Here is a 12017-nt window from a genome sequence, read left to right on the forward strand (position 1 = left end):
CATAAATATAAAAAATAGATCACAGATCTATATATTATAAAATTATAAATTATATAAATTGATAATAAAGATCCTACATTTCTTCATCCATAACATTCCATTAACACTTACGGAGTTTAATTCAAAATCATTGGAGCCAGAAATTTGAAATAATTTTGGAAGATTCATTTCAAATAAAATTTTGTAGAATCAAAACATAATATATAAATTTAGGAAAAATAATTGAGGAAGCTTTTGGCTACTTAAAATATCCGCAACTTATCGTCATTTTCGGATTTTGTTTACTTTTATGCGTTCTATAATTCTGAAACCCCACCCGTGTATATATTATGCAATTTTTTTTTTAAAATAAAATAAAATATATATATATATATATATAAACACTGCGTAATACTAAAATAAATATATAAGATATTTTCTTCAAATAATTTGATATTGTTTACACGAATAACAATTAGATGTTATTTACAATTTTTTTAATATTAGTCTGATGTTTTTTTAATAAAGATGATGTAACCTATTTGAAGTCAATTATATGATCTAGGGTTTAGAATTTATGATATATTAATTACTAATATAGATATTTAATAAAACTATGTACAGTTTTAATAAAATAAATAAATGAATATTTATGAGTGAGTTTATTCATTATTAAGAAATATATTTAATAAAATTATCTAAAATCTTAATTAAGAACAGAAGAATATCTGCTATAGTATGAGTTGAGAAAGACACCAACTTTAAAAACTAGACAAGTAAGACTTGTAAAATATAACTCTCAATATGAAAAAGGAAAATTTAAGTTTAAGTTTATGTTTTGAAATTATTTAAATTTTGAACCACGACAAATGCATATATTAATTTCATTTGCTATAAATATAATTATTTCGAAATAAATTCATATTAAATATCAAATAGCATGTGTTTCAATAGCATATGTGTTTCAATATACAATTTTAATAGTTATGAGTTTCAACATACAATTTTAATTAAATTATAGTAAAGAATATATTAAACAAATTCAAATTTATAACACAATAAACATAATTATATATTAAAGCAATTACGTCATTTGTTTCATTCTCAACTTGTAAATCACTAATTTCGATTTTTTACTAATATAAAACTAAAAAAGATATAAAACTAAAAAAGATGAATATAATAATAAAAAGAAAAAGAATAAAATTAGAAACTCTAATAACAAACCTAAGAAAATAAAAAACAGAGTAAAAGAAATAAAAAATAGGAGTATTAGTTGTTAAACAATCATAATTTATACAACCTGTATTAATTAATAAGAACCAAATAAATAAATAATGACATTGGTTCAATAAGTAATACCTTTAAATTGGCTAAAATGAAAAAAATATTTTTTTTTGTGGGTTACATTCATTGATGTTTATTTTTTTTCTTTTTTTTCCTTTTTATATAATTAATATATAATTTAGTCAATATAATAATTAATTATTTTTTATTTTTAAAAGTAACTTTTTTTTAATAATTTTCTTAGTATGTATAATAGAAATAGTTCAAAACGGATTTCTAATATTTTTTCAACTATTAATGGTGAAAAAGAAAACGTAAATGAAGTTAGCTATATTCAAATGGTTGTGCCTAGAGAGAAGATATTCTTGTCTCTTTATATTTTAATTTATTCTATTTGATTTTAAGATTTTTTCATTAACTTCAATGATAATGGACCAATGCATTTTTTATAGGATAAAAAAATGTGACCCATCATTTCATATATTATGTAATATTTTTCTTTTTAAGGAATATATATATCTTTATACTTTCACCCAAAATTAATTTTCCTTTCTAATTCAAATTTGAATCTTTTAGAAAAGTTAAGAAAACTATTAGAGTGGATTTTTGTAAGTTTTTTTCTTATTTTGCATAATAAATAAATTTGTTATATAGATTAGGATGTTAAAATATTCTATATTATCTCATCATTAATATAAATATTATAATATATTTTTTGTTAAAGATATGTTTGTTACTTAAGAAAAGACTGATAAATAATCATTTCAATAGTTATTTTACTAGTCTAAAATTTGGATTAGTAAAAAAACTAAGCATTTAAAGATGATGAAAACATATTTAATCATTCTTTTATTTAAAAGCTTAAATGAATGTCCCTTAAAACGGTTGTGTAGAATGCACAACATTTAGCAACGTGAAGAGTTAGGTAGCTAACTACCATTCAAAGTTTACAGAAATCACATATCTCTATTAGTATACCAAGTTCCTCATTATTTCTGAATGCTTCACTCTAATGGGGGTTTCATGGGAAGAAAGTGTGACTTATTCCATCAACGCAATCTACCTTCTCTTCTCAGCGTATCTTGTCTTTGTCATGCAAATTGGGTTTGCCATGATATGTGCAGGTTCAGTGCGTGCCAAAAATGCAATGAACATAATGCTCACCAACGTGGTTGATGCAGTGGTTGGTAGCATCTCCTTCTACCTCTTCGATTTTGCATTTGCATATGGCACTTCCAACCCTTTCATTGGCTCCAATTTGTTTGCTCTAGCCCACATCCCAAATGGCACTTACGACTATGCTTTCTTCCTTTACCAATGGGCTTTTGCTATAGCTGTAACAGGCATCACAAGTGGATCCATAGCTGAGAGAACTCAATTCAGTGCCTATCTTGTTTTCTCATTTTTCCTTAGTGGCTTCGTCTACCCGGTTGTTGTCCATTGGGTCTGGTCATCAAGTGGTTGGCTCAGTCCAAGTTCAACTCCCTTGATGTTGGGCTCAGGAGCAATTGACTTTGCTGGGAGTGGAGTGGTGCATTTGGTTGGTGCAGTTGCTGGGCTTTGGGGCTCCATCATAGAAGGCCCACGGGCCGGCCGGTTTGATGCTTTAGGCAGGCCCGTGCCTCTAAGAGGCCATAGTGCAACACTTGTTGTTCTTGGGACGTTTTTGCTGTGGTTTGGTTGGTTTGGATTTAATCCAGGATCCTTTGACAAGATCCTTGTGGCCTATCCCGGTACGTCGGATCAAGGTAACTGGACGTCGGTCGGACGGACGGCCGTAACGACCATATTAGCTGGTTCGACGGCCGGGATAGTCACGTTGTTTGGCCGACGGTTGTTAGTCGGCCACTGGGATGCAATGGATGTGTGCAATGGCTTGCTTGGTGGGTTTGTTTCCATTACCTCCGGATGCTCAGTTGTTGAGCCATGGGCTGCCATTATTTGCGGGTTTGTGTCGGCTTGGGTTCTAATTGGGCTGAACATTGTGGCCCTAAAATTGAACTATGATGATCCATTAGAGGCAGCCCAATTGCATGGGGGGTGTGGTACTTGGGGTTTGTTGTTTACTGGGTTGTTTGCCAAGGAGGAGTTTGTGATCCAAGTGTATAATTCTGGTGAGATTGGGGTTTCAAGGCCCTATGGTCTCCTACTTGGGGGTGGATGGGGATTGATTGGAGCCCAAGTGATTGAGATTTTGACAATCTTTGGATGGGTAAGTGTAACAATGGGCCCCATATTTTATGCCTTGCACAAGCTTGAGTTATTGAGAATTCCTGTTAATGAGGAAGTTACTGGCCTTGATATTTCTTGTCATGGAGGCTTTGCTTATGCTCAAGAGAATTATTATCTCAGACTTTACGGAGATTATATGCCTATTCAACATGGCCTATCTTAGTTTCATTTTATGTGACATGTTTCTTAGTTTTTTCTTGGTTATTTTGTGGATTAGCATTGTTTAATGATTGGCATATTTTATATCATTAAATAATATTCATTATAAAAATTAATATTATATTATTTTAAGTATCATAGTTGTTCAGATCCCATTATATTATTAAGATCCCATTATATTATTAAGGATTGATTGTCTGTTTTGGAGTTGAAAATTCTATCATGATTTTATAAGTGTCTCAAAGAGTTAAAAGAAAAAGGTGATGTAGCATACCACAGCCGATTGAGCATTACTTTTCCATTTCCTTACATAACAAGGATTCATTTGAGTCAATCATCATACCCAGATATTGTTGGCTTTGGTTGAGGTTCAAGAAGAATGATGATTTGTCATTTTTCCTTTTCCTTAGATAACAAGGATTTATTTGAGTCAATCATTATACCAAAATATTGTTGCCTCTGTTACCGTTTAACCTTAAAAGACACATAAAAAATTGAATGAAGAAATATATATTTAAATAATATTTAACCTTAACTCCTAAACAATTTAAAAGAAACATATATGTATTAAACTCTATCAGTAGGATAAATTCTATTTTTGGGAACAAACAACAGAGTTATTTTCTGAAATTTTAGCAAGATTAACATTTTGTAACTTACGGAAACAAATTAAATTTTGTGCCTGTAATTTGAGTGGCACTACATTTATTTGGTTCACTCATTTTGAATGAGACTTTTTCACAAGGGAACACAGGAAAAACAAAAAGGGCATTAATCTAATGAGGGACAAGTTCACTTGGGTTAGAGTTATGCTTCAACATGCATCAAAATATCATAAATACAAGGAATCTTGTCAAATGAGTGGATCCCACACATTGGATAGACATGATTCTGTCACTTTCACGTCCTTTTCAACTGTCATTAGTTGCATCCTTAAGATAATGAATATCATTGAATTTGGATCAAAAAAATTGTATCATTGACTAATTAGGTCTAACCGTGTTAAGTACAATTTATGGTTGAATAAAATTTTGGTTCACCTAAAACTAAGAACACTATAATAATATAATGAGTGAATAACTAAATCATTAAGGTAAGGGAACTTGGGTTAGAAATAAATCACCAACTTGAAGTAGGTTGGAAAAAAGCCAATTAAATATGGACAACTAAATTACGGTCTAAAATGCATGTACAAGTTAAGTGAAACATACACTGTTCTCCAAAATCCTTTAGGCAACTCACATCTCAGAAACTCATCTCAGAAATGGATCATAGAACACAGATCTTGGATCTGGAACAATTAAAGGCAACTTCTCTATGTAAAGAAACAGCCTCTTGCAATTCTCTCTGGAAATTGTCCCAATATCAACAATATCATTCATGTCTGTGTAAATCCAAAGGTCCCCAGAGTTTATTCTCTTCAGGCTATCCCGGCAAAAGGGACAAGATTGAGACCTCTGACACCTGAATAAACAAGCACAATTGTCATAATAAGTCATATATAGAGAACAACAAACTAGTAATTACATTATGATATTTTGATGTCATCTAGGTCAAATACACAATCAACTAACTAGTATAAGAAGTAAACTAATTTTGGTTGGTGGGGTGAGGTGGGTGAACTTTCAAAAATTAAGTGCAAAAAAGAGGGTGACCATTGATGAAATCAAGGATTTGGCTTTTTATGAAGTAAAAGAAATCTGATAACAAGCTATGAACTTGTGAGAATCATTATCAACATTTTAGTCAACAATTATTCTGTCCTCAAAAAAGTCGGTGAAGAATTAATGATCCCCACCTAAAAAGGACTCATTGATCCAACCATATTTTGACATACAAGATGTTCTCATTGATGTAATTTTGAGTAGGTCCAAAAGAAGAGGAAGGTTGATTGTAAATTATAGATCACAGAGGAGACTGACATGTTTCATTCATATGTTGAATAACACTATGGTAGATAAAAAAAACTTGGTTTTACCTCAAAAATATGATCAGCAGCAAAATATAAAATATAACTGGAAAGAATATAATATTTGTGAGATCATGAAGTTATGTAATAGTATCACAATCAAAGAAATTTACCAATCTCTGTAGCACTTCAAACACATATAGTGGCAGCAATCAGGCAACACAACTTTAGCTTTCACCTCCAAGCAAACTCCACATTCCTCTTCTCTTTCAATGTCAACATCAGATTGTTCTCTCTCCATGAAGCCACTCTTTCCTTTGTACCTAAGAGCGACTTCTTTCTGTTTCCTTTCCTCCAAATCCGTGATTCCTTTCTCAAGTTGCAACAGAGCAGGAAATATAACAGCTGTTTATCATCAAAAGAGAAAAACAGAAAAAACATCAAGAACACAAATAAACATGGAGCCAGTTGCTCTTAGAGAGAGCAACAAGCACAAAGCTAGACATGTAGCCAAGTATGCATTATCTTTACAGCACATGACTTACAGTAAAATTGTCTAATGCTTGCTTTCCTTTCATATACTGTCATAGTATTCTTCCCATTTCCATAACTCTGCATATATGTTGAAGGAAAATTAAGTCTACAAACAGGTTATGAACTTATGACAATTTTAGAACAAGAAATGAAAAATTAGGAAGGAAACAAAACAAGAAAATAAAATTTACAAAGAAACTAGATGCTCTACTAAAGCATTTGCGTATATAGAACATGTTTAGTGTTAAAACATGGAAAATATTGTAAATTACTTCTAATGATCAGAGTAACTCAGATTATACTTCAGGATTAGTTTTCTATCCTATAATATCTTCTAGGATTAGCTTTAATATTTCTTCTGAGTAGTTACCATGATTTGTTTTCTTTCTTGAGAAGAATTTGGAGTCTATTAATTAGTATAAACAAGGGTTAGTGACTCAGTCTTTTGCACAAGATCATTGCAACACATCATATTCTTAACCAACAAGTCGTTGTGGATGGAAAAGATACTTCACTGAAAGTAATTAGTCAAGTTTTTCAACAAAAGTTAGATATCCACAAAGCCTCCACCAATAACATGCTAACTAAAAATATAAAAGCATTCTCATAATTCAAAGTTATTATCTTTTTTCTGTTCTCTCAAAAACCTTGTAACTTCAACATTTAGGACATACATACCACATAAATTAGAACTCTCAGCAAACCCAGAGCACCAGCCAAGCGGTAATCAGTCCACTGAAGAAGAAATAGAAAAAGAGGGGCTGCTGAACTGTAAGATATCCTCATCTGAAAGCATCCTCCGTCTCTGTCCCTTGGATAGTCCAATGCCCTAAGAAAGAGAGAAGAGCAAAGAGGGGAAAAAGAAAAAGCACATTAAGCACAGACTCACAGGAGAAGGGCTATAGTCTGCTAAAAGAATCTCTTTGACTGATCCAAGTATAAACATATCAATGATGTGTTGGATATTGAAAAGTGCTATCTAGTTCAATTTTCCAACAAGCAAATTGAGTTTCATACAAATTCAGAGGAGCAGATCATCAACCTTTTCTATAAAAAAAAAATCCCAGCTTCAAGGTCCCACTTTACTACCTCAAGAAAAACACAGTAGCATTCAGCTTCAAATGACAAAAAGGCACTATATTACATGGATAATGGATTACAGACAAAGGCACACTGCAAAAATGGTAGATAAAACAATCAATTCTTAAAAATAAAAACAAAAAAGTGCTAAACTTCAGTGATTAGCATGACAGAAACTCAATTGTGCACAGAAAAAAAAAATCAATTTTTAATCTGGGAATGGGGTATGCATGTAATCTTTTGAAGCTGAATTTCTCATTCAAGCAATCAATTTCCCCCAAAAGAAAGAGAGAGAGAAGAGAAGAAGAGAGGACATACAGGGTATTAGCATACTGAATATCAGCTTCCAGAGCTTTAAGAGAGTCCTTGAAGGAGCACTTTCCCATTGATATTTTCCAGAAAACTATTCTGCATGCAACCAAGGACAATCCCACAAAGGCAATGGTATTGTATTACACTATACCAAGATATATGATATGATCTGCTTATAACACTCTCATAATGACACTGTTACCCTTTTTAACTGATAAAGGTTAATTCGGTTGGTAAAATATAAGTACCTTTTTCATTTGAAGGTCTGTTTTAATTTTAGGTGATACTCCAAAATCTAACTTAATTATTCTTTAAAAAAAATCCTTTTTTCATGTTAATTACTTATTTTAGTTTATGATACTTATTTTCATTCCAAAAGAAATTGAGAACTTTGCTAATGAATACATTTTAAAAAAATGGAATATATGCAATAGCTGAGGACTAATTCACTTAAAAAAAATCAATTTAACTACTTTTTCCTAGTTAAGGAAATTTTACCCACATGAGAGAATTTTCTCACTGAGAATAGCTATGTTATTTAATGTTAACAACTCAAGTAGTTACCCTTTTTCGAAAGAAGTAAAACACTTTTTGTCTGTTCCCACTACTCTTGTTTTAACTGCATTTATTTTTGAAAAGGCTTAACACCTTAAACCCTAATTAGTTCTTCTAATGACCCAACTTGCATAAATATTTATCTTACAAAATAATACCCTTCAATTCTATGTACTCTTTAGCCAATGGTATTGAGAACTGTTGGAGACAGCAACTGCATTTTTCAATGAATCAGATGACGATTTTGCCCCTACATATCTCTTTTAAAGAAAAAGAAAAGCCCTCTCGATGAGCTTTAATATAAAGATTTGATATTTGATAATGTGATTGTCTAAGGTGGACCCACATTGAATGAATCTTCTTTGGATAAGATTGTATAAAAGTTATAAGTACAAACGAAAGATATCAGCACAGATTTCTATGCCAGTTTTTTTTTTCAGAATTTACGTACGAAAACCTTGCATTTATTTAAAAGGATAAGGTTGCGTGGTTTTTTTAATATATATACTAGAAACTTCCCTCTCTTGATAATATATATTAATAAGTTTTTTTGTTCCTCAGTGAAATTATTCTAAGAGGTTTTCTTAACTTCCTATATTTTTTATCTTTATATTAAAATGAAATTATAACTCTTTTCTCTTTTTTTTTAAATGAAGTTATAGTATTTTTAAGAATATATCAATAATAAAAAGTTTACTGTACTATAATGTATCAGTGAAAACATACCTACAGTAGTAATTTTATATCCACATTTTTAAAGTAATAAAAAATAATTCAAAATAAAAAGTAAATTATACAATTCACACACACAAAATAATTATCAGTATATATATAATAAAAATTCTTATTTGATGTATGTTTTATATTCTTGTTTTATTTTTAATTATATTTTATAATTAGAAAATTATATTATGAGTTATTGATTTATTTTAACAATCAAATATATTATAAATCACTTATAGTATAATTGACTATTTGTCAATCATAGTAATTCTAAGTTGAAAGGGAAACAAGATGTTATGTAATATGAAAGTTTAGAATATAGAGTTTTGTAATTTGTGTAATTAGATGGTATATGTGTGATATAAATTATGAATAAATATGAAAATATGGTTGAGACATAATACTTTTAATAAATAAAATATTATATTGAAATTGTTAGCACGTATATTGATTATAATTTTTTCTAGATATAGTTATATTAATTCATTCATATATTAAAATCATATAGATAAAGACTATTAGGTAGTGGGAGTCGAAGAAAGTTTATATGATTAAGTATGCGATTTGAAACTTAGGGTTTAAGATTTATGATTTAGGGTTTAGGTGTATCTGGTCTGATAGGTTATTTGGATTAACTTTGTATATATGGTGACTTGATTTATATGTATACATGTAGTTGTGTAGAGAGATCTCATAGTGGGACTACTATTATAGATGCAGATCTATAAGTCTAAATCAATGCACGAATCTTCAAACAATAGAGTCAAGTATCTATGTATGTATGTTCATGTGGATTATTGGGATGAGTGACGTTGAATAAGTTACTTGAAAATATTGTTTAGCCTATTCTATTGTAATAAATGAAGTTTTAGATTAATATGTTTGTGACTAAAAGTTTTAAAAATTTGTAATTTATCATACTCTTGTTTGTATTTGTTTTTAAAATCTGTAATGAAATTGCATTATATTATATGATAACAGAAGAGGATGTTGCATGTAGTAAAACTCAAATGAAATTTATTTTTTTATGTTTTATTTTAATATATATTTTAAAATTCATATAAAATGAATATCTTTTTGTATTATTATTTGATAATAATATGAAAGATATTTACCCATATATATATATATATACTTTTTTTTTCTTACATTGATATGATATATCCTTCCAATTGATATAATTAGGATTGTCATTATTACTTTTTTTATTTTCTTACAATATACAAAAACATGAAATACTAGTTTATTATAAAATTATTTATTATTTTAATATATACGAAATTAAGATTTATAGCAAGTAAATGGTGTTGACAATATAAATTATATTATAATTATTTTTTTTAATAAATAATATTTTTTTAACATAAAAAAATATATTTAAGATTTATGATAAGCATTATATAGTGCTTAAATTATATATACTAAATATAAGGTTAGATCTATTACATATTTATACCAAGTGTAAGTTGTAAATCTGAGTATTTAGATTAAATCTTAACCGTTAATTTTATTAAATGATAGTTTAAATCATTTATTTAAAAATTAAATAAATAAGTGAGTTATGTGCATTTTATACCTAAAATCCCTCTCAATCCAATTACTTTTCAAGTAAACTTATATGAATTATTGGATTTTGTAAAATTAACAGTTAAAGTTTTGTTTTTATACTTTTCTTATCAGTGGTAAGATTTTGGACTTTCAATTAGTATAAAGGAATTTTAACCCTATATTATATAAAATCGTAAGGAAATTGTCATGTATAAAAGATTAAAATATCAGTTATTATAAGTTATAATACACTCTTTTTTTTTCTTACTAGTACTTTTATTCAGAAATCTTAATCAAGATAAAACAATTTTTACCAATTATAATAATGGTAATCAATTAAGATTAAAATATTTTATTGGAAAATTCATTAAGAGAAATAAATTAAATTACTCGCATATTCTTATTATCATAAACCTTAATATGAAAACATCTACCTTCATAAATAAAATTTACAAATATTAATAAAATAAAAATACATTTTTCTAGAGTCCTGATATAAAAGGGATTTATTTTAAACATGTATCAATCGTAATCGAACGAGTCACATTACTCGACATCGGTGATCAACTGATCGACCGGATGAGTTGGTTAGTTTAAATAGTAAATAAAGAGACATGCGAAAAATTAAATAACATCTTATAAATCCGGTAATCCGGTGATAAATCAGTTAATCTGCATAATATTTTCATTCTTCTTCAGCTGCAACGTTCAAGAGAGTAATTCCATCATTTGAACGTGTGTAAGAGGGTGTTTAGAAAATTTGTTGTATTTGACATTTCTCAATACAAATATAATTTTTTGTTTGAGTTACGTATTCCATTTTTGCAACTTGTTGAAATTTTTTTTGGGTTGATATGAATTTAAACATGAATTTTTGTTACATTTTTTCACCTTGCAATGATATAATTTTCAATAGTATACAACAAGAGTGGATAAACATGAAGCAAAATTGAGTAAGGACAAAGAATGCATGCATTTAGAAGTGATTAGATCAAAGTAAATTTGGAAGAACTTAATCAAAATTAAATACTCCCTAAAATCATTATTCATATTAATTACCGTAAAAAAATTATTAACATTATGAAATAAATAAGAAAATAATAACTGTCTATCATACTTAGAAAGATATTATTGAAAATAAAATAAAATATATATATATATATATATATATATATATATATATATAAAAAGGTGGAGGAAGAAGGTAAAAAGGTGCAGTAGAATTATTCAAATAAAATCTTGTTAATTAGTTTGCTTAAAAAATAGTTAATTTTATCTATATTTATGTTTAAAAAGTAGTTTCTATCATGTTCCTGTATTAGGTTGCGGCGCCCCCAAGCTTCGAAAATTGGGCCGACCATGGTATAATCTGAAAAGACAATACTACCCAACAAACAACTACCGCAAATTCACCAAACTAACCATTAGTTTATTAATTAATAATTTAGATTCGAAAATTTTAAATTTAAGCCGGGTTAATCTGAATGAATTATTTTGGTTTTTTTTATGTTAAAAAAAAATTGAAATTATTTAAAATAATAATATGTCAAACCAATAGTTCCATGACAGAATGTACTATATCACCGTTTGTTGCTGGCCATTTCACAATCCACAATTTAATTTTCTTGTAATTTCTAACTGTTTGTGTGCCCTTAAAATATCTTGTTGATTGATTGTTATAAAATTGGTGAGACGTGGT

The 12017-nt window shown here is 28.7% G+C and overlaps 2 protein-coding genes across 3 annotated transcripts; one reads left to right on the plus strand and one right to left on the minus strand.

Annotated features, from left to right (window-relative positions):
- The first annotated feature begins 2263 nt into the window (after positions 1-2263).
- On the plus strand, positions 2264-3762 carry LOC137831466 (ammonium transporter 1 member 3). Its single transcript, XM_068639151.2, has one exon. It carries the CDS (start codon positions 2279-2281, stop codon positions 3659-3661), a length of 1383 nt encoding a protein of 460 aa, XP_068495252.2. The 5' UTR covers positions 2264-2278; the 3' UTR covers positions 3662-3762.
- A 1028-nt stretch (positions 3763-4790) lies between these two features.
- On the minus strand, positions 4791-7944 carry LOC137831468 (RING/U-box superfamily protein). 2 transcript variants are annotated; one of them, XM_068639154.2, is made up of 6 exons: positions 7499-7640; positions 7143-7273; positions 6779-6929; positions 6112-6178; positions 5740-5971; positions 4791-5121 (listed from the first exon to the last, which is right to left on the minus strand). In XM_068639154.2, exons 3-6 carry the CDS (start codon positions 6884-6886, stop codon positions 4911-4913), a joined length of 618 nt encoding a protein of 205 aa, XP_068495255.1. In that variant the 5' UTR covers positions 6887-6929; positions 7143-7273; positions 7499-7640; the 3' UTR covers positions 4791-4910. The 2 variants fall into 2 exon arrangements, with proteins under 2 accessions (XP_068495255.1, XP_068495254.1); XM_068639153.2 differs by lacking the exon at positions 7143-7273 and having other exon boundaries at positions 7499-7944.
- Between the last annotated feature and the right edge of the window lie 4073 nt (positions 7945-12017).

The sequence above is a fragment of the Phaseolus vulgaris genome, chromosome 6 (genome assembly GCF_051622355.1).
Source record: "Phaseolus vulgaris cultivar YP4 chromosome 6, ASM5162235v1, whole genome shotgun sequence".
Taxonomy (NCBI): domain Eukaryota; kingdom Viridiplantae; phylum Streptophyta; class Magnoliopsida; order Fabales; family Fabaceae; genus Phaseolus; species Phaseolus vulgaris.

What these genes read in the sequence shown, in the direction of transcription:
- LOC137831468 (XM_068639153.2), bottom strand. Translation starts at nt 7,566, where the DNA reads ATGGGAAAGTGCTCCTTCAAGGACTCTCTTAAAGCTCTGGAAGCTGAT. An exon ending in AAGCATTAGACAATTTTACT is followed by an intron (nt 5,972 to 6,111) that starts GTAAGTCATGTG and finishes GATGATAAACAG; the next exon opens with CTGTTATATTTCCTGCTCTG. An exon ending in TTGAAGTGCTACAGAGATTG is followed by an intron (nt 5,122 to 5,739) that starts GTAAATTTCTTT and finishes TTGTTTATTCAG; the next exon opens with GTGTCAGAGGTCTCAATCTT.
- LOC137831466 (XM_068639151.2), top strand. Translation starts at nt 2,279, where the DNA reads ATGGGGGTTTCATGGGAAGAAAGTGTGACTTATTCCATCAACGCAATC.